The 24,441-nt window shown below is 40.4% G+C and overlaps 1 protein-coding gene across 1 annotated transcript; it reads left to right on the top strand.

Moving 5' to 3' along the window:
• Positions 1-4,139: 4,139 nt before the first annotated feature.
• Positions 4,140-22,187, top strand: ccng1 (cyclin G1). The gene is made up of 7 exons (XM_072263991.1): positions 4,140-4,233; positions 7,238-7,510; positions 10,205-10,458; positions 11,650-11,728; positions 11,808-11,906; positions 14,714-14,912; positions 18,859-22,187. The coding sequence occupies exons 2-6, from the start codon at positions 7,238-7,240 to the stop codon at positions 14,909-14,911; spliced, it is 903 nt and encodes a 300-aa protein (XP_072120092.1). The 5' UTR covers positions 4,140-4,233; the 3' UTR covers position 14,912; positions 18,859-22,187.
• Positions 22,188-24,441: the final 2,254 nt, after the last annotated feature.

The raw sequence follows: 24,441 nt of genomic DNA, 5'->3' as shown, positions 1-24,441 counted from the left end.
ATGCACAGATTCAAATGTGCAACCTGACTTGGATCAACAAATACACCACTATTTGATTATTAATCAGCTTTCCCATCCATCTGCAACTGTTTCAGTCACTTGTAATGCTCTTGTTCGCTATTTGGAAAATAAAATATATTTTTAATTTTAAACATTTGCTTCAGGGGTAGTACTGAGTTGTAGATACTGAATTTGTTGAAGTCAATGGACTATGAAAGAAATCAAAACTACAGAGATCTGCGTTTTTACCTAATATAGAAAAGAATCCTTTACAAAATTAGGAAGCTAAGCGACGAGTATTTTGTAACAAGAAAGCCTTGAACCTTCTAAAAAGAGTAAGCAGTAAGTAACATACAAAGGAATTTCATATTTAATACTGGATTCTGAAGGATGAAAGAAAGTTACTGCTGAGTAGCAGATCTCCTTTCCCGTCAGGGAAGAACTATCTCAAGTTCGATTAGTTAACCTTCTTGTTGGCAAAGCCATTCCTGAAGTCAAATTCAAAGTTGAAGCAAATTTATTATCAAAGTACATACATGTCACTGTCTTGAGATTCATTTTTCTTGCAGACACTTATAGGACAATAAAGAAATGCAATAAAATTTATGAAAAACTATTCATAAACAAACACTAACAAACGGGCAAAATGTAAAAGAAGATAACAATATTTTCAGAAAGCATTTGATAAGGTGCCACACATGAGGCTGCTTAACAAGATAAAATCCTATGGTGTTACAGGAAAGATACTGGCATGGATAGCGGAATGGCTGACAGGCAGGAGACAGCGAGTGGGAATAAAGGGGTTGGCTGCCAGTGACTAGTGGTGTTCCTCAGGGGTCAGTATTGGGACCACTACTTTTCACATTATATGTCAGTGATTTGGATAATGGAATTAATGGCTTTGTGGCAAAGTTTATAGATGATACAAAGGTAGGTGGAGGGGTAGGTAGTGCTGAGGACGCAACGCGATCCCAGGTTGGGAACTGCTGATCTAGTCGAAGGGAGTCTTTGATGATGAATGCTGCTTCCTTGTGGGATGCACACCTTTTAAGTGTGCTCAGTTGTGGTTTGCCTGTGATGGACTGGGCTGTATCCATCACTTTCTGTTCCTGTACGTTGGTGTTTCCGTAGCGGGCCATGATGCAATCAGTCAGGATACTCTGAACTGTGAAGAAGTTTATTAAAGTTTCTTCTTCTTAGTTAGTCCTTTCAGATCGAGGGTGACTTACTCCTATTCCAGTCTTTTGGGTTCTGAAGTGGTTATTGAAGGGAAAAAACCACAGACTCTGCCATAGATGGGTAGAAGGTACCTGATAGGACAGGCGAATAGTCCGGAAATGAGTGCATTCCATCTGCCTTCAGGTGCCAGGCAAATGACTTCTTCCTCAAAGTCAACAAGACAAAGGAGATGGTTATTGACTTCAGGAGAACTCACACTCCTCTATACATCAGCAGAACAGTACTGAACTGTGAGCAGTTTCAAACTTCTGGCTGCACACATTTCACACAAACTCTCATGGTCCCAGAACACATTCTACACAATCAGGATAGCTCACCAACCCCTCTACTTTCTGAGAAGGCTGAGAGCTGGAGTATGCACATCTATACTGATGTCATTCTGCAGATGTGCAGTAGGGAACATCCTATCATGCTTCATCACTGCATGGCACGGAAGCTACAGGAAGCCTCTGCACCATGTAGTCAAAACTGCCCAACGTACCGCTGACACCAGCCTATCCACCATCAAGGACCTATATACAGAATGGTGCTGGAAAAGGACCAGTAACATCATGAAGGATCCCACCCCCTGCTCATGGACTGTTTGACCCACTCCCATCAAGGAGGGGTCGAAGCAGCATCCAAGCCAGGTCAACCAGACTGAAAAATATTTAGCTTCCCCAAGCAGTAAGGCTGATCAACACCGCTATCCACTAACCCGCCCTCCACACCCCAACCCCCACTAATTTACCATTTCCTGCCGGTCATCAAATGTTCAGACACTCCTGTCTCAAGTCACTTTATAGACGTACAATCCAACTATGTACATAAGCTATCTTATGTACTTATATTTTTGTGTTTTTTAAAATATTTTATTGTGTTCTTTATTTTACCATATCTTTTGTTATGCTGCATCAGATCTGGGATCACATTTATTTTGTTCTCCTTTACACTTGTGTACTGGAGATGATGTTAAACAAAGTTGAATCTGGATGAGAAGCCCCTGAAGTCTCAATACTGCCACAAATTCTCCTCTGCCATTCTGGCTGGTCGTGGTCAAAGATGGTCGGAAGGAAGTGATATATTTCCTAAGAGCGTTGGATACACTCTTGAACCTTACCTCTGATAATTTTTTTCCCGTGACTCAGAATATTATGTCTCCTTTGGGAGTATGGTGCAGGTGTATAAGTCAAGTCTCAGTGACAGGGATGTTAGCCTGCATGAGGACATTAATGTAGGTTGACTTGTTCTTCTAGAGAATTTGAAGGTTATTAATGCCTTGAAAGTGAACACTAGGATCCTCAACCACCTTCCTCCCCCAGTGTCTTTTATTTCTTGATATTCATTACTAGAACTAGGAGACAAAGCCTCAAGATTTGGGGGAGTAGATTTAGGACAGAGATGAGGAGGAACTGCTTTCCCCAGAATGGTGAACCTGTGGAATTCTCTGTCCAATGAAGCAGTGAAGGTTACCTCAGTAAATATATTTAAGACAAGGTTGGATAGATTTTTGCATAGTAGGGGAATTAAGGGTTATGGGGAAAAGATAGGTAGGTGGAAATGAGTCCATGGCCAGATCAGCCATGATCTTATTGAATGGCAGAATGTGCTGCTTCCTTGTGATCTTGCTCAACCTCACTAAAGCCTTTGACTCCCTTGGTCAAGAGGTGTAGTGGAGCATCCTCCTCATATTCAGCTGCTCCACGGAAATTCATCTCCATAGCTGGGGGCTGCCTTACAGAAAATCACTGATCTTCACACAAGACCACTGCGCACAACTTCTTAATGAAATCAAGCTTCTTGATATTAGTTCTTTCTGGTTTTTGAAAACTGGGCCTGCTGCATTCACCAGCAACTTTGATGTGTGTTGCTAGATCAGTAAGTTGTTGAATTTAATGAATAGCTTTTACCTTTCCTAAGAGAGACCAGTAGTTTCCTGCATTTCTAGGGCATTAAGTTGTTTAACTGCTGTAAAGGATTTAAACAATTCACTTCTAATTCCAGCCAGCAATGAAATTTGGTTTATTGTTTAGTTTCTCTGCCCTGATATTCCTGTACAGCTGACAGACACCCATGATCATAGAACAGATTTTTATTTGTCTGATATAGCTACCGTCATCGTTTACTGCTCAAACAATACGTAGGGTCAGGTTTTTTTTTGATCAGCAGAGCATTGTCCCATTTAAAGTGGTTACACGTTCAATGTTATTATTTTGGGTCTTTCGGTTAACCCCGATTTCTGTGGAACTTATAAACTTCCATTTCACTTACCTCCTTTCCAAGTTCAATTAATTAATGCAAAATTAAAACTGTTGTGTTATTTGCAAAAGGACAGTAAATGTTCTTATTTAGCGACCATAAACGTCTCAAAATTGCATGAACTTGATAAGGGTCAGCTGCATCTGGGGAAACTGAAACATAATTTTACCGTTGCAAACCGAGTAAAGTCCCGAGGGGAAAAAAATCACAACAATGTTTATCTTTGTTCCCCTTGTTGCATAATGTACTTCTGCATAATAAGCTTTTAATTCAGATTTCCAACATATACATTTTGTTTTTTTTTAATTATTATATTGGTTTTATCGTGATAGTGGAACAAATTCAACACTTTTCTCTCCGTTTCTGTGCATATGCATTGCGCATAAGAGGTTTGATCGGTTGTAATAATCGCAGAAACACTTTCGTTGTATATTTCATCTCAATGTAGGACGAAAGACCATAAGACACTAAAAGAACAGCGTCTGAGGGACAGTACAAGAGGAAATTATGTAGGCCTGAAGCAGTCGATCGCACTGGAATATAACTGGGTTTAGATTTCCCCACTGCTGCCTCCTCAGTTAGCAATTGGGACGCAGCTTTCACTTCCTGCCCTCTCCTATGATTGACTTCCTAGCTGTCGAATGCAAGTGAAGGAAAGGAAACTAATTGTCAGGGTCCAGGGGCGGGACATCGAGGAAGCTTTAAAAGATCCCCGGTGGCAGATGTTATCCTGAGCAACGCAAGAAAGATTGGAAGGTAATTATGCTGTAATAAGTTAAATAATTTAATATAATTTCATTTTGTGCTTAAAATATCCTAGTGAGGAAAGAATATATTTTAACCGATAATGTTAGAAAGATTAGTTCAAATGCCCGTTACGTGTAGGATGTGTGTCTGTTGTAAGTTTATATCCAGTTATTTTCATTTTTTATTATGTTGGAATTTTGTTTTGGCTGGAAATATCTTTGTGTGGCAGCTGATATGCTGACTGCCTGGACTGCTCATTCTCAAGTTGTAAGGGAAGGTAAACGTTATTGTGGATTGAAATTCAGTGCATTGTCATTTCCATCGGACGCCGGGTGTTATTGCTGAATCGCACGGTGGCTGTTGATTCTGCCAGGTTGTCGCCTGTTTGTTGGACATAGTTGGTATTTAAGCAAGTTACCGGGCCTTAAAATGGCAGGGGGGACAAGCCCGGGCATATCCTCCAGTGTGCGAGGGTAATTCGGCTGGGGCTAACCCTGAAACGGGGACTGGTGACGCTCGTACAGAGGGGAGGAGCGGGAGGAGCAGAAATCGCAGGCCGTCCAGTCGCCTGTTGTCAAAGGGAATTTCAGAATAGTTAAAGATGCTCTATCGCTAATAACCTAGTTGGAATTGTCAACTCAAATAGTTTGACTTCAGCAGACATATAAATGCAAAACAGGTCCACGTTTGTCTGCATATTGGGTTAATGCTTATTCTAATTGAATTACACTCAAAATGCAATCCTGACCTCAAATGTTCCCGAATGTGGTTGTACTTTTCAAAAGCAAAATGAGGCCAGACGTTGAACATGGTCGGGGGTGGGCGAACAAGTTGGGCACCGAGGTAATTCTTCAGGTTTTTCACCATTTCTGATGGAAAGTGTCCCTTTCTTTACTCCCTCCTTTATTTACAAATGGCCTCACCAGCTAAATGTTTTCTGCACATTGTTTTGCCCTTATTTCTAACTCCAATTTTGTTTATTGTAAACGTGTTCAGATGTAATTCCTGTTGTTTTAAGTACACTGAAGGGAAAGAATTGCGAAACCTGCAAATTTTGGAAATCTAGATAAAACCAGAAAATAATTTGCAAACTCCATCAGATGGGGCAGTTGTGCAAAGGGAGGGGAAAAGGTTAACAATTCAATTGAGAGTTTAGAACAGGAGGAGAGAGAAAAGGTAATTTTTAAGTTGTAGGAAGGATGGGGGGGGCAGATGTACATGACAAAAGGATATCTTTCTACCTGTCATTCAGTTGAGGAGCTAAACGGCCTAATTCTGCTCCTATATCTTGTGATTCATGGGGGAGGGAGAGGGGGAGAATGGGGTGTGTTAATACGCCAAAGGAAAGTGGAAGTTCTGCAGTGCAAGGCCGAAGAGGTGCCTAGGCCAGGCCATACTAATGGAGCGAGGAAAATCTCAGCCAAGACCACGAAAGGATGACTTGCACCGTAAATACCCATTTCTCATACAGACAGACCAAGTTAGTAATCATGGTGGATGTGGTGTTATCACTCAAACTTGTATCAAGACCTTGTGTTATCTGCAGGAGGCCTCAGGTGAGATTGGGAATGGGACGAATAATTAAAGTGGCAAGCCTACGCACGCTCTGGGCCCCTCCTACGGGCTGAACGCTGGTGCGCTGCAAAATGGACAGCCAGCTGCTTCAATGTAGATGAAATTGTCATTGTGAGCACCAAATGCAGGACACTAGATTAGAAGAGACAAGTAAATTGGTTTCTTTTGTTGTATCAGAGATGGCCATTTCTACTATGTAATTCATCTGTAATATTGACTTGATTTATGTTTCCCCCACCACTGACACAACTGGACCTTCTGAGCATCTTCACTGTCTTGCAATTTGTAACTTATTCCTTTAACGACATTTTCAATAGCTGTTTTTACTTGGATAAAAATAATCTTTGTCCATTCTGCCCTGTCTCTAACTGTCCCCACTGAATCAAGATCAAATGACAACTACAGCTGATCCCCATGGCCACTCTGGACTGGCTCTTTATCAGATATTTCCCTTGACTCCATCCCTTCTACAACTTAAAACAACTTGTTTACTCTCCCCAGTTCTGAGCAAGAACCTGGAGCCTAGAAATGATGACAGTTTCTCCATGTGTCCTAACTTTTTCCAGTTTGCTAATTTTATTTTTGCTGTGCAAAAGAATTTTAAAAATGTATTGTTTTGACTACGATTTATTTGGGTATGTAGTTTTATTCTTGTGCCACTAATTTGTGTGGGGTAACTGGTGCAAGCAGGTGTCTGCACATTTTTCATTGTCACGCTGCAACTGCATTACCATCTGGCCTTGTGCACTGGCTGAATAATTTTTTCAGCTCAAATTTCTTTGTTGTTAAATGACTGCATGTATTGCTGGCTTTTCATAGAGACAAGTATGCCATAATTTCTTCACTGCCCTTGTCAGTGATGGGGCAGAAATCCATTGTGCATACCTAGAATGTGAGAAATTATTTTGCAACACGAGTTCCAGATTTTTTTTTTGGTGCACATAGTGAATGCTTGCTGTGCTGTCTTTGGTCATGGGAAGCGTGGAGTTTCAGTCCATGGCTGTGTAATTTTAAATGTTTAAAATCATTGATAAAGTCAGAGCTTGCTATTCTGTTTTCTAATTTAATCACAAATTATATAATGGTGTTAAGGACAATTCTTTTGAAAGGTCCACTCCCACAAAATCAGTTGGGAGAAAAAATGGAGCAGTTGTAAATTTAAGACCATCGGTGGGTATTCCAATTGTGAGTGGCTGGTAGGTATTCTTGAACGTGCTGATAGTGAGTTTAAACTTTAGATTAAGGGTGCTTCTTTGTAAGAGAATGGACCAATAATAAACTATTTAATGTTAATTTGAAGATAAATTTGTCAGGAAGAGTAGCTGGGTGCTTTTTATTGCATTTAGAATTGAATAGATGTCACAGAGGTGCTGTAGAGTTCACTTAGTTGTCTGAAGCTGTTAAGTGATGTCACTTTCTTTAAACTTTGCAATTTAAGATGATTGGAACTAAACCAGAAGAAGCAAATGATGAAATTGTGGCACTCGTGAACCAGCTGACTGCACAATTAGAGCAAGAACCAAAATATCAACCAAGGATCAGTGGTTTGAAGGCTATTGAATCAGCACAAGAAAATGGAATTCGGATGACTGTACGTCTGAGGGATCTTGAAGTTAAGGATCTTCTAAGTCTGTCCCAGTTCTTTGGATTTAGCACAGACACATTTGTCCTGGCTGTCTCTTTACTTGATAGATTCTTGGGGCTAATGAAGGTAAGGCTGAGCATTCTGCTAATGCATGAGCAAAATATTATTAAGGTTACTATAATAGATGTATTAAATCCTGTGCAAATGTCTTCAAATAGTTTCTATAATTACATTAAATCCTTTGTCTTTCCTCTCACTACTTGGATTGCGACTCAGTAATGTAATCCAAGTACGGGGAATGAAATGGATAATGTAAGCTGGCTGGAAACCTGTTATTTTGGGAATAGGGAATGAACTTTCTTTCAATATGTATAGAATTCTCACTGCTGTGTCACACCCTTCAGTTCTGCCTTTTATTTTCTGTGCAAAAATATACCTTGCTGGAAGCGTGCCCAGCTTTTTGGTAATACTTATGAGTATGTGACTCATCTGGACTAGATTCCAAAACTTGTACTGCTTTAGTGTTTATAAAATAGTGGGAAGCCCTTGCTGTCTGTGTTGAGCTCCTTCTGTTTGCTGTGCACCTACAAACCTGTGTATTGACTTTTAAGGATCTGCTGGTATTGACTTGCCGCCCAGAGTTGTGGTCTTAATCCAAAATGGAGAGACCACAAGCAGTGACAGGACCTGGTACAACATAAAGACATCGTGTAGACGGACCAGATCAAGTCCTACCTGTGAAACAGCCGGAAAAATTCTTTGCAAATCAAACTAAGTAATGCCCCAAACTTTGTCAAACCTGTTAAGGGCTTCAAATGTCAGTGAAATTTATTAATTAAGGATCATTTAAATATTGTTAAAATCTATTAATTAATATTACTGCTACAATTACATTTTTGACTAATTCCAAAAACATGTAAATTAACTAATTCTTGCCATTCCTTCTCTGCTATTCCTGTCAGTACAAATGGGCTTCCTGATCCTGAACTAATTCTAACCTGGGGAATGCTTTCCAGTACCTGCAGATTTTCTCTTGTTTATGATTTGATTACTACACTATGAAGTCTCTAACAGGACTGCATACTCTGAAGAAGTTTAAATTTTCCCTTCATCAAGGGTTCAGTGAAACCCTCTCTCACTGCTCCCCCTCTGTGATCCCAGCCCTGCTGAAGGATCTTAACTGCCCAACACGTCAACTGTACTTTTTTTTTCCAAAGATGCTGCCTGGCTTGCCTTTGTTCCTCCAGCATTTTGTGTGTTGCTTGAATGTTTCAGCCGGCACACTTGTCAGTGAAAGTGTTTGGGAAGTCTCTGAGGATTGTCGCTTTGTTGTAGTGGAGAAGCTCGAGTTCCTGAGCCCCCGAGAGTAATGGCGCCTGGAGTTGAGCAATGTGGAACTTAGCTCCTGGTAGGGTCACTCGTGTTGGTTAGGTCAGGGGGCAGTTCCAGACAGAGTGACCCAATCAAGACCTCAGCAGTGGAGCTGACGGAAAAAGAGTGTCACACTCAGGCGTTCTCCACTAAGGATATCCACCTGAACATCCTGGATTAAGTCGCGTGGCTATCAGCAAGTGGCAAAGGGGACAGGATTGTGAAATCTGGAAGTCACTAGTCAGAATATGTGGAACGCAGACCAGCCTCCGCAGCCACCTGACAATCCCCTATTAGACAACCCTTTAGGAGAGCATCATGCACAATTCGAGTGATCGCACACTACTGCTGGGAAAATAGCTGCAGTTTGTCGCTCTGTGATTGGACTTGATTTATTGTCCAACTTTTGAGCATAATTGGAAAACAGCAACATGGTTTCAGTCTTCTGTGTTCATGCGACATTTGTGAGGAGAAATGCCAGCAGCATGGCACAGAAACACTGGCATTTATCAACTTTCTTGTCACAAACCTGTCGCATTGCCTTTGGATCTTGTGGTATTTGGAATTGGACTGAGGTTATTTGTCAACAAAAGGATGATGGAAAGTGAAACCGCTTTGTTCACTTATTGTGATTCATTCGCAGGGTGTGTCAGTAACCTTACCAGCCCTTCTCTTTCACCCTCCCAGCACATTTTAAAATGAATGAAAGCACCTGTCTGTTAATGGATAAGACTTAATATTTTAGAATCAGAAAATCAAGTTTATTATCAGTCTTAAATGACATTGTTTTGTGGCAGCCATACAATACAAAGACATAAAATTACTATAAATTACAAAACAAATAATGAGGTAGTGTTTGTGGATTATTCATAAATCTGACAGAAGGGAAGAAATTGTTGCTGAATTGTTCAGTGTAGGTCTCTGGGCTCCTGTTCTCTGATAGTAATAAGAACAGGTCATATTCCAAATGGTAAAGGGCTCTGATAATGGGCATTGCCCCTTGTAGATGTTTTATCCACACTTGATTTTTTAAAAAAAATATTAAAACAGGGTTCTCTCATGTGCAACCTTAAATAATTTATAGTTCTATAATTCTTTTGTGTGTGTTGATGTGGCCCTCAATAAGATGCCTCTTGGAACATGAAGATGCTTTCATGTGGTGAATTTAAAAGTTTAAATGAAAAGACCAGTTACTTCAAGGGAAAATCTGTCTTGGGAAGCCACTGTTATTTTTATCTTTGGAATTGTTTGTTCTCTGCTTGTGGAGCTTGTAGATTCTTGAATGACCATATCCCGTTGAATTTTCAATTAAATGTGTAGCCGAGTCCTGATGAAGGGACTCTTTCTGAATTTTGACTGTTCATTCCCTTCCATAGATGCTGCCTGACCTTCTAAGTTCCTTCAGCATTTTGTGTTACAGTTGATTAGTAAAATATTCTTTGGTTCCAGGTGCAGCCAAAACACTTGTGCTGTGTTGGACTTTGCTGCATGTACCTTGCTGTGAAGGCAACTGAAGAGGAACGCATAATTCCACATGCCAGTGACCTGATCCGAATCAGTCAGTACAGATTCACAGTTTCAGATATGACGAGGATGGAGAATATTATCCTAGAAAAGCTGCACTGGAGGGTGAAAGGTCCAACTGCTTTGAACTTTCTGCGACTATACCACAAGCTTGTTCAGAACTGTTCTGTATCTGAAAGGTATGGTTAATAATTCTGTTTGTTTTGGGGCTGAATTCTCATTACATTAGTGCTAGATCTGTAAGCTTGGTGAGCGTTATTCGTCAGGGTAAGCAACTATCAATGCATACTGACTGATGCTGGCATCAGGGTTTCTCATTAACCTATTCATTGAGTTTGAAAACTTTAAAGGAAGTGTTTGACCATTCTCTGCTGGACTCGTGAGTGGTCCTTATTTTAACTATATAAAAGGGGAAGTCCCGTAGCGTAACGCTTTACAGTACAGGCGACCCAGGTTCAATTCCCGCTGCTGCCTGTAAGGAGTTTGTACGTTCTCTCTGGGTGGGTTTCCTCCCACAGTCCAAAGACCTACTTGTTGGTAGGTTAATTGATCATTATAAATTGTCCCGTGATTAGGCTACAATTAAATCAGGAGATTGTTGGAAGATGCGGCTTGTAAGGCTGGAAAGGCATATTCAGTGCTGTATCTCAATAAGTAAATAAAATGTAAGACAATGCACTTGTCAAATAACCCAGCCAAACACAAGTAGAGAGGTAGAGACTGAATGAAATGTAGGAGTCATTTAGTGCTCTTATTGCTGTAACAACACAAATTACACAAGTGCATTATCTCTCCCAGGTACAGCTCCTAATCTTTCTTGTACTTCTGATGGGTGCCAGTTTAGCTCTAACATTTCCAGAGGATTAGCAGATTTTCTGCATGGTGCTGTCCTCTGCCTCACCCATCACAGATTTTGCCCATGTGATGAATTGGGAGTCGAGCTTGCATTCAACTGCAGATGCTCTGTGGGTTACTTCCGTGGTGTGGTCCGAAAGGAGAAACTCTTGCTTGTTGTCCATACTTCTGAACTTGTTTGGCTTGATAAGTTGACTATATTTAGGGTGGCATGGTTAGGGCTCAGTTCTGCCGCTGTCTAAGGAGTTTGTTTGTTCTCCCTGTGACTAAGTGAGTTTCATCCCAGTTCTCCGGTTCCTCCCACATTCCAAAGATTTATGGGTTGATCACATGGGTGTAATTGGCCGGCAGGCTTGTTGGGCCAGTTGGGCCTGCTACCTCATCATGCGTCAATGATTCTGAAAGGGCTAAGTCTCTTGTAGGGAGCAATAAAGGATGCAGCGTACTGTTAATGTGTGGAGGACCTGGATAACTTGGTATTACTGGATTACCTGACAAATCTTCTTTACATTTAGAAAAGAGATGCTGAACCTTGATCGACTTGAATCCCAACTCAAAGCTTGCAGTTGTCGCTTTATCTTCTCCAAGACAAAAGTAAGTTTTGAAGCCAGTGATAGAAAATTAAAGGAAGACTAATTATTCTATTTTTCAAATAATCTGCTTTATATTTTAGGGGTCGATCTTGGCACTGTCAGTCCTTGCTTTGGAGGTCCAAACTCAAAAACTGCTTGATGTACTGGAGACAATCGAGAGCCTACAGTTGCATTCCAAAGTAAGTAGCATAGTGCATGTGCTGAGACCCGGTTTTTACCTTGTGACTTAAAAATAAAATAGCCCTTGTACATCTTTATAAAGTAATGACTATAAAATGAAAAGGTTTGTGTAAATGCTAATGTGTGTATGTGGGTTTAAAGGGATTTTAGATGTCTGGTGGAGAGGGAAGACAGGAAGAATTTGTTCTTCCTTCAAGTATTTTGTTTTCTTGCAGAGTGGATCAGATGAATATTTTATGTGGGGTTATAAAACCAGCTTATTTTAAAGTAACACGAGGAATTCTGCAGATGCTGGAAATTCAAGCAACACACATCAAAGTTGCTGGTGAACGCAGCAGGCCAGGCAGCATCTCTAGGAAGAGGTACAGTCGACGTTTCGGGCTGAGACCCTTTGTCCTGATGAAGGGTCTCGGCCCGAAACGTCGACTGTACCTCTTCCTAGAGATGCTGCCTGGCCTGCTGCGTTCACCAGCAACTTTGATGTGTGTTGCTTATTTTAAAGTAATTTCACAACAAAGTTTTAAAAGTAAATTTATTATCAATGTATATCTCAGTATGTATACCTTTTGAGATTTGTTTTTTTGCAGGTGTTCACAGGAAATTAAAGAAATGCAATAGAGTTAAATCCATAAACAAAAACTGACAAACAACCAATATGCAAAAGGAGACAAATTGTGCTAATATTTAGAAAAATAAATAATACTGATGAATAAACAGGGATTGAGACAGTTAGGGTGAAATTCATCTTGAGCAACAGGGCAAAACTAGCATTTGCAATCAGATAGTAGCAACATTTACTGTGGCTACTTGGAGTAGGGAGAATTTGTAGGTGGTTAAATGTTCACTCAAAGGGGCATGGAAATTATCATCAGAAGGGTGCATGGTAAATGAAATGTCCTATTCACAAAGGAGACCTTTTGACTAGTGTGGGTCACCAAAGAAAGAGCCTGGCAGGAAGTGGCTGCATCTATCTCCTACTCAACCAAGCTGTGCAGAAATTGGCTTCATGTCCTCAAGAATTTAGGGTGAACTGTGTTTCACCAGAAGTACTTTTAGAATGCCAATTCATTAATAAATGAGGGAATCATTCATTGACACATTTAAAATCAATGTCAATGAACATCCTTCTGGCAGCTCCTGCAGCCAAACTGGTACCAAACGTATTACTTCATAAGCTTACGTATAAAATCCTAAAGGAATTGGACAGGCTAGGTGCAGGAAGATTGTTCCCGATGTTGGGGAAGTCCAGAACAAGGGGTCACAGTTTGAGGATAAAGGGGAAGCCTTTTAGGACCGAGATTAGGAAAAACTTCTTCACACAGAGAGTGGTGAATCTGTGGAATTCTCTGCCACAGGAAACAGTTGAGGCCAGTTCATTGGCTATATTTAAGAGGGAGTTAGATATGGCCCTTGTGGCTACAGGGATCAGGGGGTATGGAGGGGAGGCTGGGGCCGGGTTCTGAGTTGGATGATCAGCCATGATCATAATAAATGGCGGTGCAGGCTCGAAGGGCCAAATGGCCTACTCCTGCACCTATTTTCTATGTTTCCTTAAGACTACACTGACGAGGCTGAGAGAGGGATCTTGATGACTGGGCATCTCAGGATCTCCATATTTTCCACCCAGGCTTGTGATAATCATCACCACCTATTGTCCTTCAAGACAGACAGGTGCCAACCGTCACCACCAATCAATGTTATTTGTTTTGTAATTGTGGTTTGAAGGCTTGTTTCACCTGGGCTTCTTTCTCTGCTTATTACTGGTATTAAAGATTAGAGTGTAGAGAGGATTGCTTTACCTTGATTGTGACAATGATTTACCAGTTCCTGGTGCATCACAATCACCCTTGTTACTTGGGCAATTAATGCCAGTCCCACTCACTGCTGCTACATTGGGAGATCAGGGTGGGGACTGTCTACTGGTATTCCTTTAGCAGTTATCGTTTAGTACCCCTTACAGTTTCCATACTTGCTGGACATATTCTGATGTATTCCCTAGACTGATCAAGCACTGGAGATGCTCTGTCAAAAAATCAATGGCATCTGGCACCTGTATGCCTCTCATTGAAGCAGCATTCACTTAGCAGAGTAGAACTGATTTATTTTTATTTTCTTTAAAAGGTGCCAGTGAAATAGAAGGTGATGTCGTTGGATTCTGATGTTCTTTATCCAAAGTGGTTTTTTTTGGAATTCATTAAAGAGACACGTAACTTGTTACTTTGTGATCATTTTGGTGCTAATAGAACCAAGAGAATTGGAAATAGAGTAGCAAGTGGGGAGCAGAAGCAAAGATGGCAGGCTAACGTGCTCTGCCCTCGTATCATAGACGAGACATTCAATTCAAATTGGTAGATGAGAGTTAACCAATCAGATAGATCCTTTTCAAATAATGTGTTACTGAAGAAGCTTCCCGAAAGAGAGAACTGTAACCATTAGGGTACACACTGAATAATTACATATGCATACTGTGACCACTAGGAGTTGTACTGAACAGTCAATATATGTAGAGTGACAGAAAATACAAGCAGATAAATTGTACAACTGCAAAGAAAATAACAATTATAGAGTCTAATCCAGCAATGTTGGATTTTTATGTGGAAAAGATCACTAAACACTTCTGATTCTGGGTACTTTTTATTTTCCTATCTCATGCTTGTACTTTAGTTCTTGTTGTTCCAGACTATATCATTGATATTTTGCACTGAATTTGTGGCACGTTGTGCTTGAAAATAAACATCTTGGCACATTGATACTTTTCACCATTATACAAGAAAAATTGAAGTTTAGCAATTTCTTTTCATAACAGATAAGTGATCTTGATTTATTCTACTGGAGGGAACTTGTTGCGAAATGTTTAGCAGAATATTCGTCACCCACTTGCTCAAGACCAAATAACAAAAAACTCATGTGGATTGTTTCAAGGCGCACATCTAGGCAGCTTCAAAGTTTCCATCGCGTAACTCCTCTTCCAACGATTCCTGAAGTTACCACTAGCACTGAATAAGGTATGGCTTAGTGTAATTTATTCTTGTTCTGTTTTTATAAAGTATTGTGTTCTCCTTTTTCCTCATCATTCATTTGAATTAATTTGTCCCTTCATGAATTCTGTTCTAATGGCCTCTACTGTTGCACGGTATATTAATACTGCTGTACAAAAATGACCAAACTGAAATTACAATAGACAGTCACAAGATAGCTATAAGACAGCACTCCAGAAGCCCATGTAGCCCATTCTGATAGCATTAGATCATGACACAAACAAACTGCACATATTCCTCTGTATACTTTAATAGCAGAATGGTGCTTCTGTACTTCAGGAGGGTAAGATCAGTGGCGTATCTAAGGTATGGCACATGCCCTGGGTGCCACTTGAAGGGGGGGCGGGGGTCGCCACTGAGCGGTTTCTATTAAAGTCAGACAAGTCATCCTCGGATAGTGAAAAAAGAATTTTCTTCAGATGTATGACCTGTCTTTGATTATCATGGGTGAGAAGTACTAGGATGGCCTTATTTCAGAGCATTGTGTAAGAGGACCATGAAATGTTTCTTCACGAAGAAGGAAAGTGGAGCTGAAGGACGGAAGAGACGGGAGGTGGAGGAAGCCAAGAAGTCGAGCAAGTTCTTCATGCCCTTCTTTGAAAGGCCCGGAACAAACAGTTCGACACGTTCCATGGAGTGGCCTGCACCTGCTACAAGTTTGTTAGAATCTGAAGGTGGATCAAGTACAAATGCGTCACATGCTGAGGAGGAAGTCAAGAGATAAATGCCAAGGAGATGAAATCTGAGTATGACGAGATTAAGAGTGAGGCTGCCACAGAGAACGTGGACATGACAGGAGGGGAAGACGATGGTGGTGGTGGTGATGTTGGAGTTTATTGATGAGATTTTACCTGATGAGATTGAACCTGACGACACTGAACCTAGTGAACTGGACGGTGTCAAAGAGCCTCGAACTGTCATACCAGAAGGGATTGAACAGCATGACATTGGACTTCTGAAGTTCGACAAGGATACTGGAAAAGCAATTCTGCCTGACGCATTGAGAACAGAAATAATAAAGCTGGGTTTGAAGTATTTCCAGAACAGTGAGGGATCTTTCCTACCAACAAATAACCGCTCAATGAACAAAACTTGGTTCAAGAGGAAATTGGGAAATGCTCGTAGTGAGAAGTGACTCGCTCGTGGCTGGTCTATTCCCCTTCTAAAAAATCTGCATTTTGTATCTGTTGTCTTCTCTATTCCCGGTCAGACCATCAATCCTGATTGGAGCAGGAAAGTGGATTCAACTAGTAGAAAGCACCTGAAAGGATTAGTGTTCATGAAAATGCCAAGAATCAGCGGGAACACTTCACACAATGGAAATAAATTTAGCTGGAAACAGAGGAGTTATTGACACGGTATTTCAGTAACAGGTTAAGAAGGAAAAGCAGAAGTGGTGTAATATCTTAACGAGAATCCTTCACTGCATAAAATTCCTTGCGACTCAGAACCTGACTTTGCGAGGACACGGAGTCACTTCAGCTAGACGACAACTCCAATGTGGGAAATTTCCTTGGCTTACTGAAACTACTGGCCATCTTTGACCCTGTCATAAAAGAACACCTCACTCATTTGGAAAGTCATCCTGGATCCACGTCTTATCTTTCACCGGGTGTCCAGAACAAATTCATCCACATGATGGCATCCACTGTTCGCCAGAGTTTACTGAGAAGCATTCGTAAAGTTTAGTACTGTTCTACGGTCTCATGTTCGACTCGACTCATGATCAGACACACCGTGAGCAGATGTCAGAAGTAGTGAGGTATGTGGAAGTTGATTTTGAGAGGAAAACAGTCCGTGTTAGAGAGTCCTTCCTTGGTTTTATCCAGGTAAGCCAGAAGGATGCTGAGAGCTTGGTTGAAGACATCTTGAAACAGCTAGAGAAGGACAAAATGGAGCTACAAGATTGTTGGTCACAGTGCTATGACAACGCTGCCTTGATGGCTGGACACAGGAGTGGTGTTCATCAAAGAATAAGTGAGAAGAACAACCTGGCAGTGTTTGTGAATTGTGACAATCACTCAGTCAACTTGGTGGGTGTACATGCAGCCAAGCAGGATACAATGATGGTCACGTTTTTTGGAACCATTGAAGCTCTCTACGTGTTTTTCTCTCGTTCAACACAGCGCTGGGAAAGACTCAAATGCCGTACCTGTGGTTGTTAAGTCGGAGTCCGAAACCAGGTGGAGTGCAAGGGCAGAAGCAGTGAAGCCCATCAACAAGTACCTTGAGGAGATACTTCAAGTTCTCCAGGACATGATAGACAATGAAAACCAGACCAGTGAAACAAGAAGAGATGCAAGGCAGCTGTACAACCGTGTTACGATTTTCTGATTTTGTTAGGATTTTGGAACAAAGTACTCATTTGCATTGACCGTATTCAAAAGAGGCTGCAGGATCCTAGCATGAACTTCCATGATGCTGTCCTGGAGTTGAAAGCCCCCCGAGATCATTTTTATGATGAAAGAGAAGTGTTGGTAAGTGAGTCACTCAAAGAAGGAGTCGGTCTCTGTCAAGAATGGAATACTGAAGTTGAAAGACGTCAGAGATGAAAGAAACGAATGGCTGATGAGAACTCAAGAGACGCTGGGTTAACAGTTAAGGAGGAAATGGAAAGAGTCATGAAAGGAACACTCGACCATCTTCACAGAGCAATGGACGAAAGGTTCGCCCGTTTGCATGACACTGACGCCAAGTTTGGGTTTCTCCTTGATGTCGAGGGACTGTGTTACGGCTCCGATAGTAACGACCTAAAGAAGAAGTGTGAAAATTTGGGCGAATTGTAGAGCTCTGATGTTGATGGACAGCAGCTATATGAAGAAATTTTGGATTGCAGAATGTTGCTATCAAGGCGGGTCAGCATGAAAATATCAAGACCTGAAGAGCTGCTTGAATTTATTGTTCAGTACGGAAATGAGGGTGTCTTCCCCAATCTTCGCATTGCTATTCAGATCATGCTAACCATCGCAGTTTCCATCACCAGTGGTGTGAGATCATTCAGCAAGTTAAAATTAATACTTTCATTTTTGAGAGCCTCCATGGGTCAAGGCAGACTCTGTGATCTTGCTCTGCTGAGTGTAGAAAGAGAAGAAACTGAAAAAACTGACTTTGATCACATCATAGACCAGTTTGCATCTGTGAAAGCAAGAAAGGTGCAGTTATAATTTTCATGTAGTGCCATAATTTGTTAATCAAAAGATTAACGAGCTTGACTTGTATTTTTGAGCTGATATTATGGTAAAGTTATCTAAAAGATGGGTGTCAAATGTTTGGAGAGGGGTGCAATTTCAGTGCTTGCCATAGGTGCTATTTTCTGTAGATAGGCCCCTGGGTAAGATTAAAAATTCTCATTTTGGGGTGGTTCTTAAAACAAGAGTTTTCAGTGAAGGATGGGTATTGGTCTGGATGCAGATGAATACCCTTGCCTTTCTTCCAGTACTTGAGGTTTTTTTTAATAACACCAAGTAAGTAGAAAGAGGCTAATTTTAAAATTTCAGCCCAATAAGGCATGACTTATAGTGTAGCATTCTCTCACTATTCCATAGCACTGTCAGGCTGAACTTGTCCTTCAGTGTCTAGAATGAGATTTGGACATAAATTATTGCATCTGAGGCAGGAAAGCTACATGTGTCACATTAGCCAAGGGCTCTAAACTTTGATCTTGAAGTTTAAGCTGTTAAATTATAAGTGCTATACCATGAATCAACAAAATACAACAGGAGATACTTAGTATTATCCACTTGTATTAATTCAATTGCATTTGGAGAATTTTTTTGTGCTTAATCTGTAAAAATGCATGAATTTTTTGGTCAGCTGATATGAAGTGTTAGACACACTGTCTGGATATGGAGTTATTCAATGTACAATTTTAAGCAAAAGTGCAACATGGATTTGTTTTTTTTTTCTTCTACAGAACCTTAACATATCACTCAACAAGAAGGAGTGACCGTTGTCACATTAAGTGCCACAACGGTGAACTGATTCTTTCATCTTCAGGAGAAGTGACCTTTCAAGTTCTGCAGCTTACTGTGAAACATCGTGTGGAATGTGGTTCTGGAAAATAACACTGGTTACTTTTTTCCCTTTTTTTTTCCCAATAGGATGCCTAACTAGTTTTGCTTGGTGATAATCACGTTTTGAAAGCTGAATGTAGGGTTCATTCAGATCTTGACTTTGTATCCCATCATCCTTATTTCAATCTTATTAATCTAATCTGAACACATGTGAACCTTTAACTTTTGCTCTTTTAGGTATCCAAGTGGAAATGTTGAATTCATGTGTGTGGAAATGTATTGATTTTTCCCCTGAAGGAATCTCCATTAGTTTGAAAATCATTGTAATGTGTTGACTTTATTTCATTCTATCCTTCTACTGAAGGTTTGAATTGCAGTAAGATGCAGATGTATCTGTAAATTGACTGGGAATAGACTTATTTGCAGTATCTATTAATGCTACTTTTTAGATTTAATCTATGATAAGTCTTGATTTGAAAGATTTGCAGATACAGATTTTGCTGGTTTTAGATGAGGAAAATCAATATTTGCTCTTTATTTCCAGTTGCACATCACTATCTAAGCATTGTTAGTAGGCAGTTGAGTTGTAAAGTGTGTTCTATAAATTCAGGTTTTATGCCAGGAGGTTCATGTTTTATTATCCACACCTTAAGTTATTTAGTAATTCACTTGAACTTGAAACGGGTTATCTTGCGCATATTTCGAACTGATAAAGGAGAGTATAATTAGCTAATGATCTCATTCATCTGGATGACTTGTAATTTAGGGGATTTACAAATAGTTTTTTCTCAGCCGAGCTCACATTTGAGCATTAATTCTCCATTTAGTGACTTTATAGAAGGCCTTTATTCAAGAAAAGTATTAGTAGGCGTCAGTATTTTCTGTGCGTAAAACTGGTATATTGGCCGTGCCTCACCAGTATTCTACACTTCACCCAGTTGTTGACTGGCCTACATTAAGGTATTAGAACACGGCAACACCGATATGCATTTCAGCCACTTCAAAACATTTCTCAAAAGTTTCAGAATTCTCTTGTAGAGAAAAATAGGGGAAATGGAAGTTTTTTGATGTAACATTCTCAATATGTTGAGATAAAAAGAACATTTTGAATATTGCCTGAGCACTTACGAATTTGGGAAAATTTTCTGACTACCTCTAGAGTTTAGTACTGTTTTTTCATAGGAATTTTGTATTGTTATGGGCCGCTATTCCCTTGATTGTTGTGTAGTAGACAGTCGCTGTGCTTTGCTTCACTTAAAATTTAAGCATTGTTTAGGGTTTATTTAAACTTACAAAACAATCCAGAGAAAAAGCTTAGTTTTAGCAAGTATGACCTCTTGCACTGAGATTGTTATCTGGCAAAGATATTGGACTGGGGCTTTGTCACTCATTAATACTATATTTGTAATTTCTGATGTATATTATGAATAGAAATTCCCTTGGTCACAAATGTTAGTAAACTTTGGATTTTCAGTTTGTTGGTTGTTGTATCAAAACCATAAAGAAGTTATTCTATAAAATCAACTTGATGTTCTTTGTTAAAATGAAAGAGGATTTCTGATCAACAAGATCAAAACTACTGAAGTAGAAGGGTGTTATATCTATTGCACGTACTGAGGGCTCCCAACTTGGGAATTGATACCAAAGGGCTGCATATTATAAACTTATAATAATGCTCATATACTTCATATCTGAAGGGTTTTCAGCATGCCTTTTGTATTCAGTACTTGATGGCACTGTGTTGACTTTGCTGGATAATGTTTGACTCTGACCATGTTGCCAATGAATTTTGGCTCTGGTGGTTTAAGTTGGTAGGTAATCAGCAGCAACGTTTTTACTGTAATCTGAAAAGTGTGCAACAGTCTTAAATACAGTTGAACCACAAGATTGGATATTCCCAAATTGTGAAATTATGGCAGTGAATGTATGTGTCTAAGAGCTGCTAGAAGCAATGAGAGGAAAGGAGTTTAGTATCAGATTTAGCTGCTCTTTAAACCTTAATGTGTGCAGAGTTGACTGAGATCGGGGTAGAGTTTCAGAATCAGGGGGAATTTCTTTAGTCAGAAGGTGATGAACCTGGGGTATTCCCTGCCACAGATAACTGTGGAGACAAAGTCCTTGGGTATATTTAAAGCAAAAGTTGATGGGTTTAGTAAGGGTGTCAAAGGTTATGGGGGAAAAAGCAGGACAATGAGGATGAAGGATAGTAAATCAGCCTTGATTGGAGTAGATTTGATGGGCCAAATGGCCTAATTCTGCTCTTTTTTTTGTTTGGGGGGGGGGGGAGAGAAAGAAAGACTATATCTGCCCAAAATTTGTCTTTCAGCCTCAATGACAGGTGTTTGGCTGGACAGGGCTCTGTGGATGGAGAACTGGCCTGGTCAAAAAAGTCCTGCTTTCAGCCCAGTAGCAACTTGGAGAGCCTCTGTAAGTAAGTTGTGTCCACACTGCTGGTGTGTTGCTGAACCTGTTCTGCTTCAGTTTCTGCAGACTGATTACCTTGTTCCAGTTACTGCTTCTGATTAAGGCCAGTGAGTCTGGAATTTAGCTGCCCGTTCTTGCAATTAGTGCATTCTGATATAGCTACATAATCTGTTGATAAATTTAGGAAGTGTTATGCAGGAAGAACAACTGGAAACCTTTGTACTAGGTATGTGATTCAGAATGTGAATTCTTCCAGTGTCTTATTTTGTTTCAAAGTCTTTAAACAAGTGTATGAGGAAAACGATGTTTGATGTCAAACTGGTGAAAATGTTAATATATTTAAACTTTTATCGAACATCATTAAGACCCTGCTGGGGAAGTGTCTTTTGTTCCTTTTTATTGCTATTCATTTAAGTAACTTGTTAATGATGGCCTGCAGCTCTGTTTTAATTTATTTAAACTGAACGTGTGTTTTAACCAATGAATTGATCAGTGCAATATAAACTAGGTTACAACCTACAAGGGGAAACAAAAGTTACAAACAACTGAATTTTTCCATCATTGTATTTAAGCTTGAACAATTTATATTCTAAAGATAAATGTCTTGTTTATATTGTGCATTGTGGTGATTACCTAGCCTTTAGGGAAAGAGATTATTACTTTAAATCTATTGATACAGTAGTAATCTAAAATACTATTGCTGGTAAGTATCTCAGTGCAGTATATTTGTCTTTGTATTAATTTTTAGTTTGTCCACAAAATTCAATATAAATTCTGAAGTTTGACCTGTTTATTCAATAAACACTTGCATTTCCATAATGTGGTTGTTCAGTTATTCTAACTTAATGGCTGAAGAATTGACTTGTGTTTGGAAAAGCTTTTTTGACTTCATTGAAATAGTATATTTGAGGTACAGGAAACAAAGTGTGACATTTAAGCTGTGCAAGTAGCAAAAAAATGCTAAGAGTAGAGCAACTCAGCAGGTTAGGAAGCATCTCTGGAGGAAAGTGAATAGTTGGGATTTCAGGCCAAGATCCTTCATCAGGACAATCCCTACCACATCTGCTGACTTCCCGCAGCTGATGGTCTTGGAGTATGTCATTGCTTAAGCAGGCATGGAACAATGTCATAATCACAGAACACAACAGCATAGAAACAGGCCTTTCAGCCCATCTAGTTGATGCTGAGCTGCTGTTATGTCTAGTCCCACTGACCCACATCTGGACAAGAGCCCTCCATGCCTCTCCCATTCATGCATCTATCCAAACTTTGCTTAAACGTTGCAGTGAAACCTGCGTCCACCACCTCTGCTGGCAGGTCGTTCCACACTCTCACCAGCACCGCGGGTTCCCCCTTGCATATTTCACTTAACCTATGACCTTTAACTCTGGTCTCACCCAACCTCCAGTAGAAAAAGCCATGTCTCTACCCCTCAATTTCTTGTACATCTATCAAAACTTCACTCATTCTCCTGCATTTAGAATAAAGACCTAACCTATTCAACCTTTCCCTGTAACTCGGGTGCTTAAGTCCTGGCAACATCTTTGTTTTTTCAGTAATCTTTTAATCTTATTAATAGCTTTCCTGTTGATAGGTGACCAGAACTGCACACAGGACTCCAAATTTGGTCTCAGTCTTGTATAACATAACATACTAACTCATATTTAATACTCTCAATGGATACGATTAAATATTCCTGTTTCAGCCTGATACAGCTAAAAAGCACAACTGCTTCCAAGGTCAGTACAGTCAACAAAGATGTCTTAATGCATTTAAACAAACTATCGCTGCTTAAAACCAACAGAAACAACACCGATTGTGGTCAGAAGTGCCCATGGAGGACACCTTGGAGGAAGTGGGGTTTTAAGCTCCCCATACCGTCTATCTTGCTGGTGAACATGCAGTCTCTGGTGAATAAAATCGATGATCTCAGAGCCAGGGTACTGAATCAGAGGGACATTAGGACCGCGTGTGTCCTTTGTTTCACGGAATCCTGGTTAACCCCTTCTGTACCAGATGCAGCGATCCAGATCAGGTTTACTATACACCATCAAGATATAGAGTCTCTCAAAAGCAGAGGTGGAGGAGTATTCCTCATGATCAACTCTTCTTGGTGCACAAATATATCAGTGCAGTCCCAATTCTGCTCACCAGACCTGGAATATCTAGCAATAAAGTGCTGTCCTTTTTTTTTTTTACCTACCACAGGAGTTCTCTGGGGTCATTCTGGTAGCAGTTTACATTTCACCTCAGGCCAATGATCTGAGTAATGGGATCAACATGCACAAAATAGCACACTCTAGTGCCTTCATCATTGTGGGAGATTGTAACCAGGCCAGTTTGGGGAAAAAAAAATCACTAAGCAACTACCATCGACAGATCACTTGCAAAACCAGAGGAAACAACACACTGGACCATTGCTACACCACCATCAGGGATGCCTCAATGCCTCACTTCAGGAAGTCTGATCACCTGGCTGTACTCCTACTCCGAGTACAGGCAGAGACCGAAGACTGCAGCACCAGCAGTGAGGACCAAGAAGACGTGGACAAGGGAAGCACAGGAGTGCCTACAGGACTGCTTTGAATTGGTGGACTGGACTGTATTCAGGGATTCATCTTCGAACCTGGATGAGTATACTGCAGTTGTTACCAACTTCATTAAAACCTGTGTGGATGAGTGTGTGCCTACAAAGACTTACTGTACATTCCCAAACCAAAAGCTGTGGATGAACCAGGAGTTACGTCATCTGCTGAAGGCTAGATCTGTGGCATTTAAGTCTGGCAACCCAGGCCTGTACCAGAAAACCAGGTATGATTTGCAGAGGGCTATTTCAAGGGCAAAGAGACAATTTCAAACAAGATTGGGGGTGACATCAGATGCACGGCAACTCTGGCAGGGTCTGCATGACATTACTTCCTACAAAGCAAAATCCAATAGCATTAAAAGCAGCAATGCTTCACTACCAGATGAACTGAATGCCTTCTATGCACGCTTTGAAAGGGAGAACACAACTATAGCTGTGAAGATCCCTGCTGCACCCGATGACTCTCTGATCT

Source organism: Mobula birostris, chromosome 7 (genome assembly GCF_030028105.1).
Source record: "Mobula birostris isolate sMobBir1 chromosome 7, sMobBir1.hap1, whole genome shotgun sequence".
Lineage (NCBI taxonomy): Eukaryota > Metazoa > Chordata > Chondrichthyes > Myliobatiformes > Myliobatidae > Mobula > Mobula birostris.
This window is presented reverse-complemented; position numbering and strand designations above follow the sequence as displayed.

Bases quoted from the DNA above. Each gene is read 5' to 3' on its own strand.
- ccng1 (XM_072263991.1), top strand. From the start codon at position 7,238: ATGATTGGAACTAAACCAGAAGAAGCAAATGATGAAATTGTGGCACTC. The intron at 11,729-11,807 runs GTAAGTTTTGAA...TTTATATTTTAG, and splicing joins TTATCTTCTCCAAGACAAAA to GGGTCGATCTTGGCACTGTC. The intron at 11,907-14,713 runs GTAAGTAGCATA...TTTTCATAACAG, and splicing joins GCCTACAGTTGCATTCCAAA to ATAAGTGATCTTGATTTATT.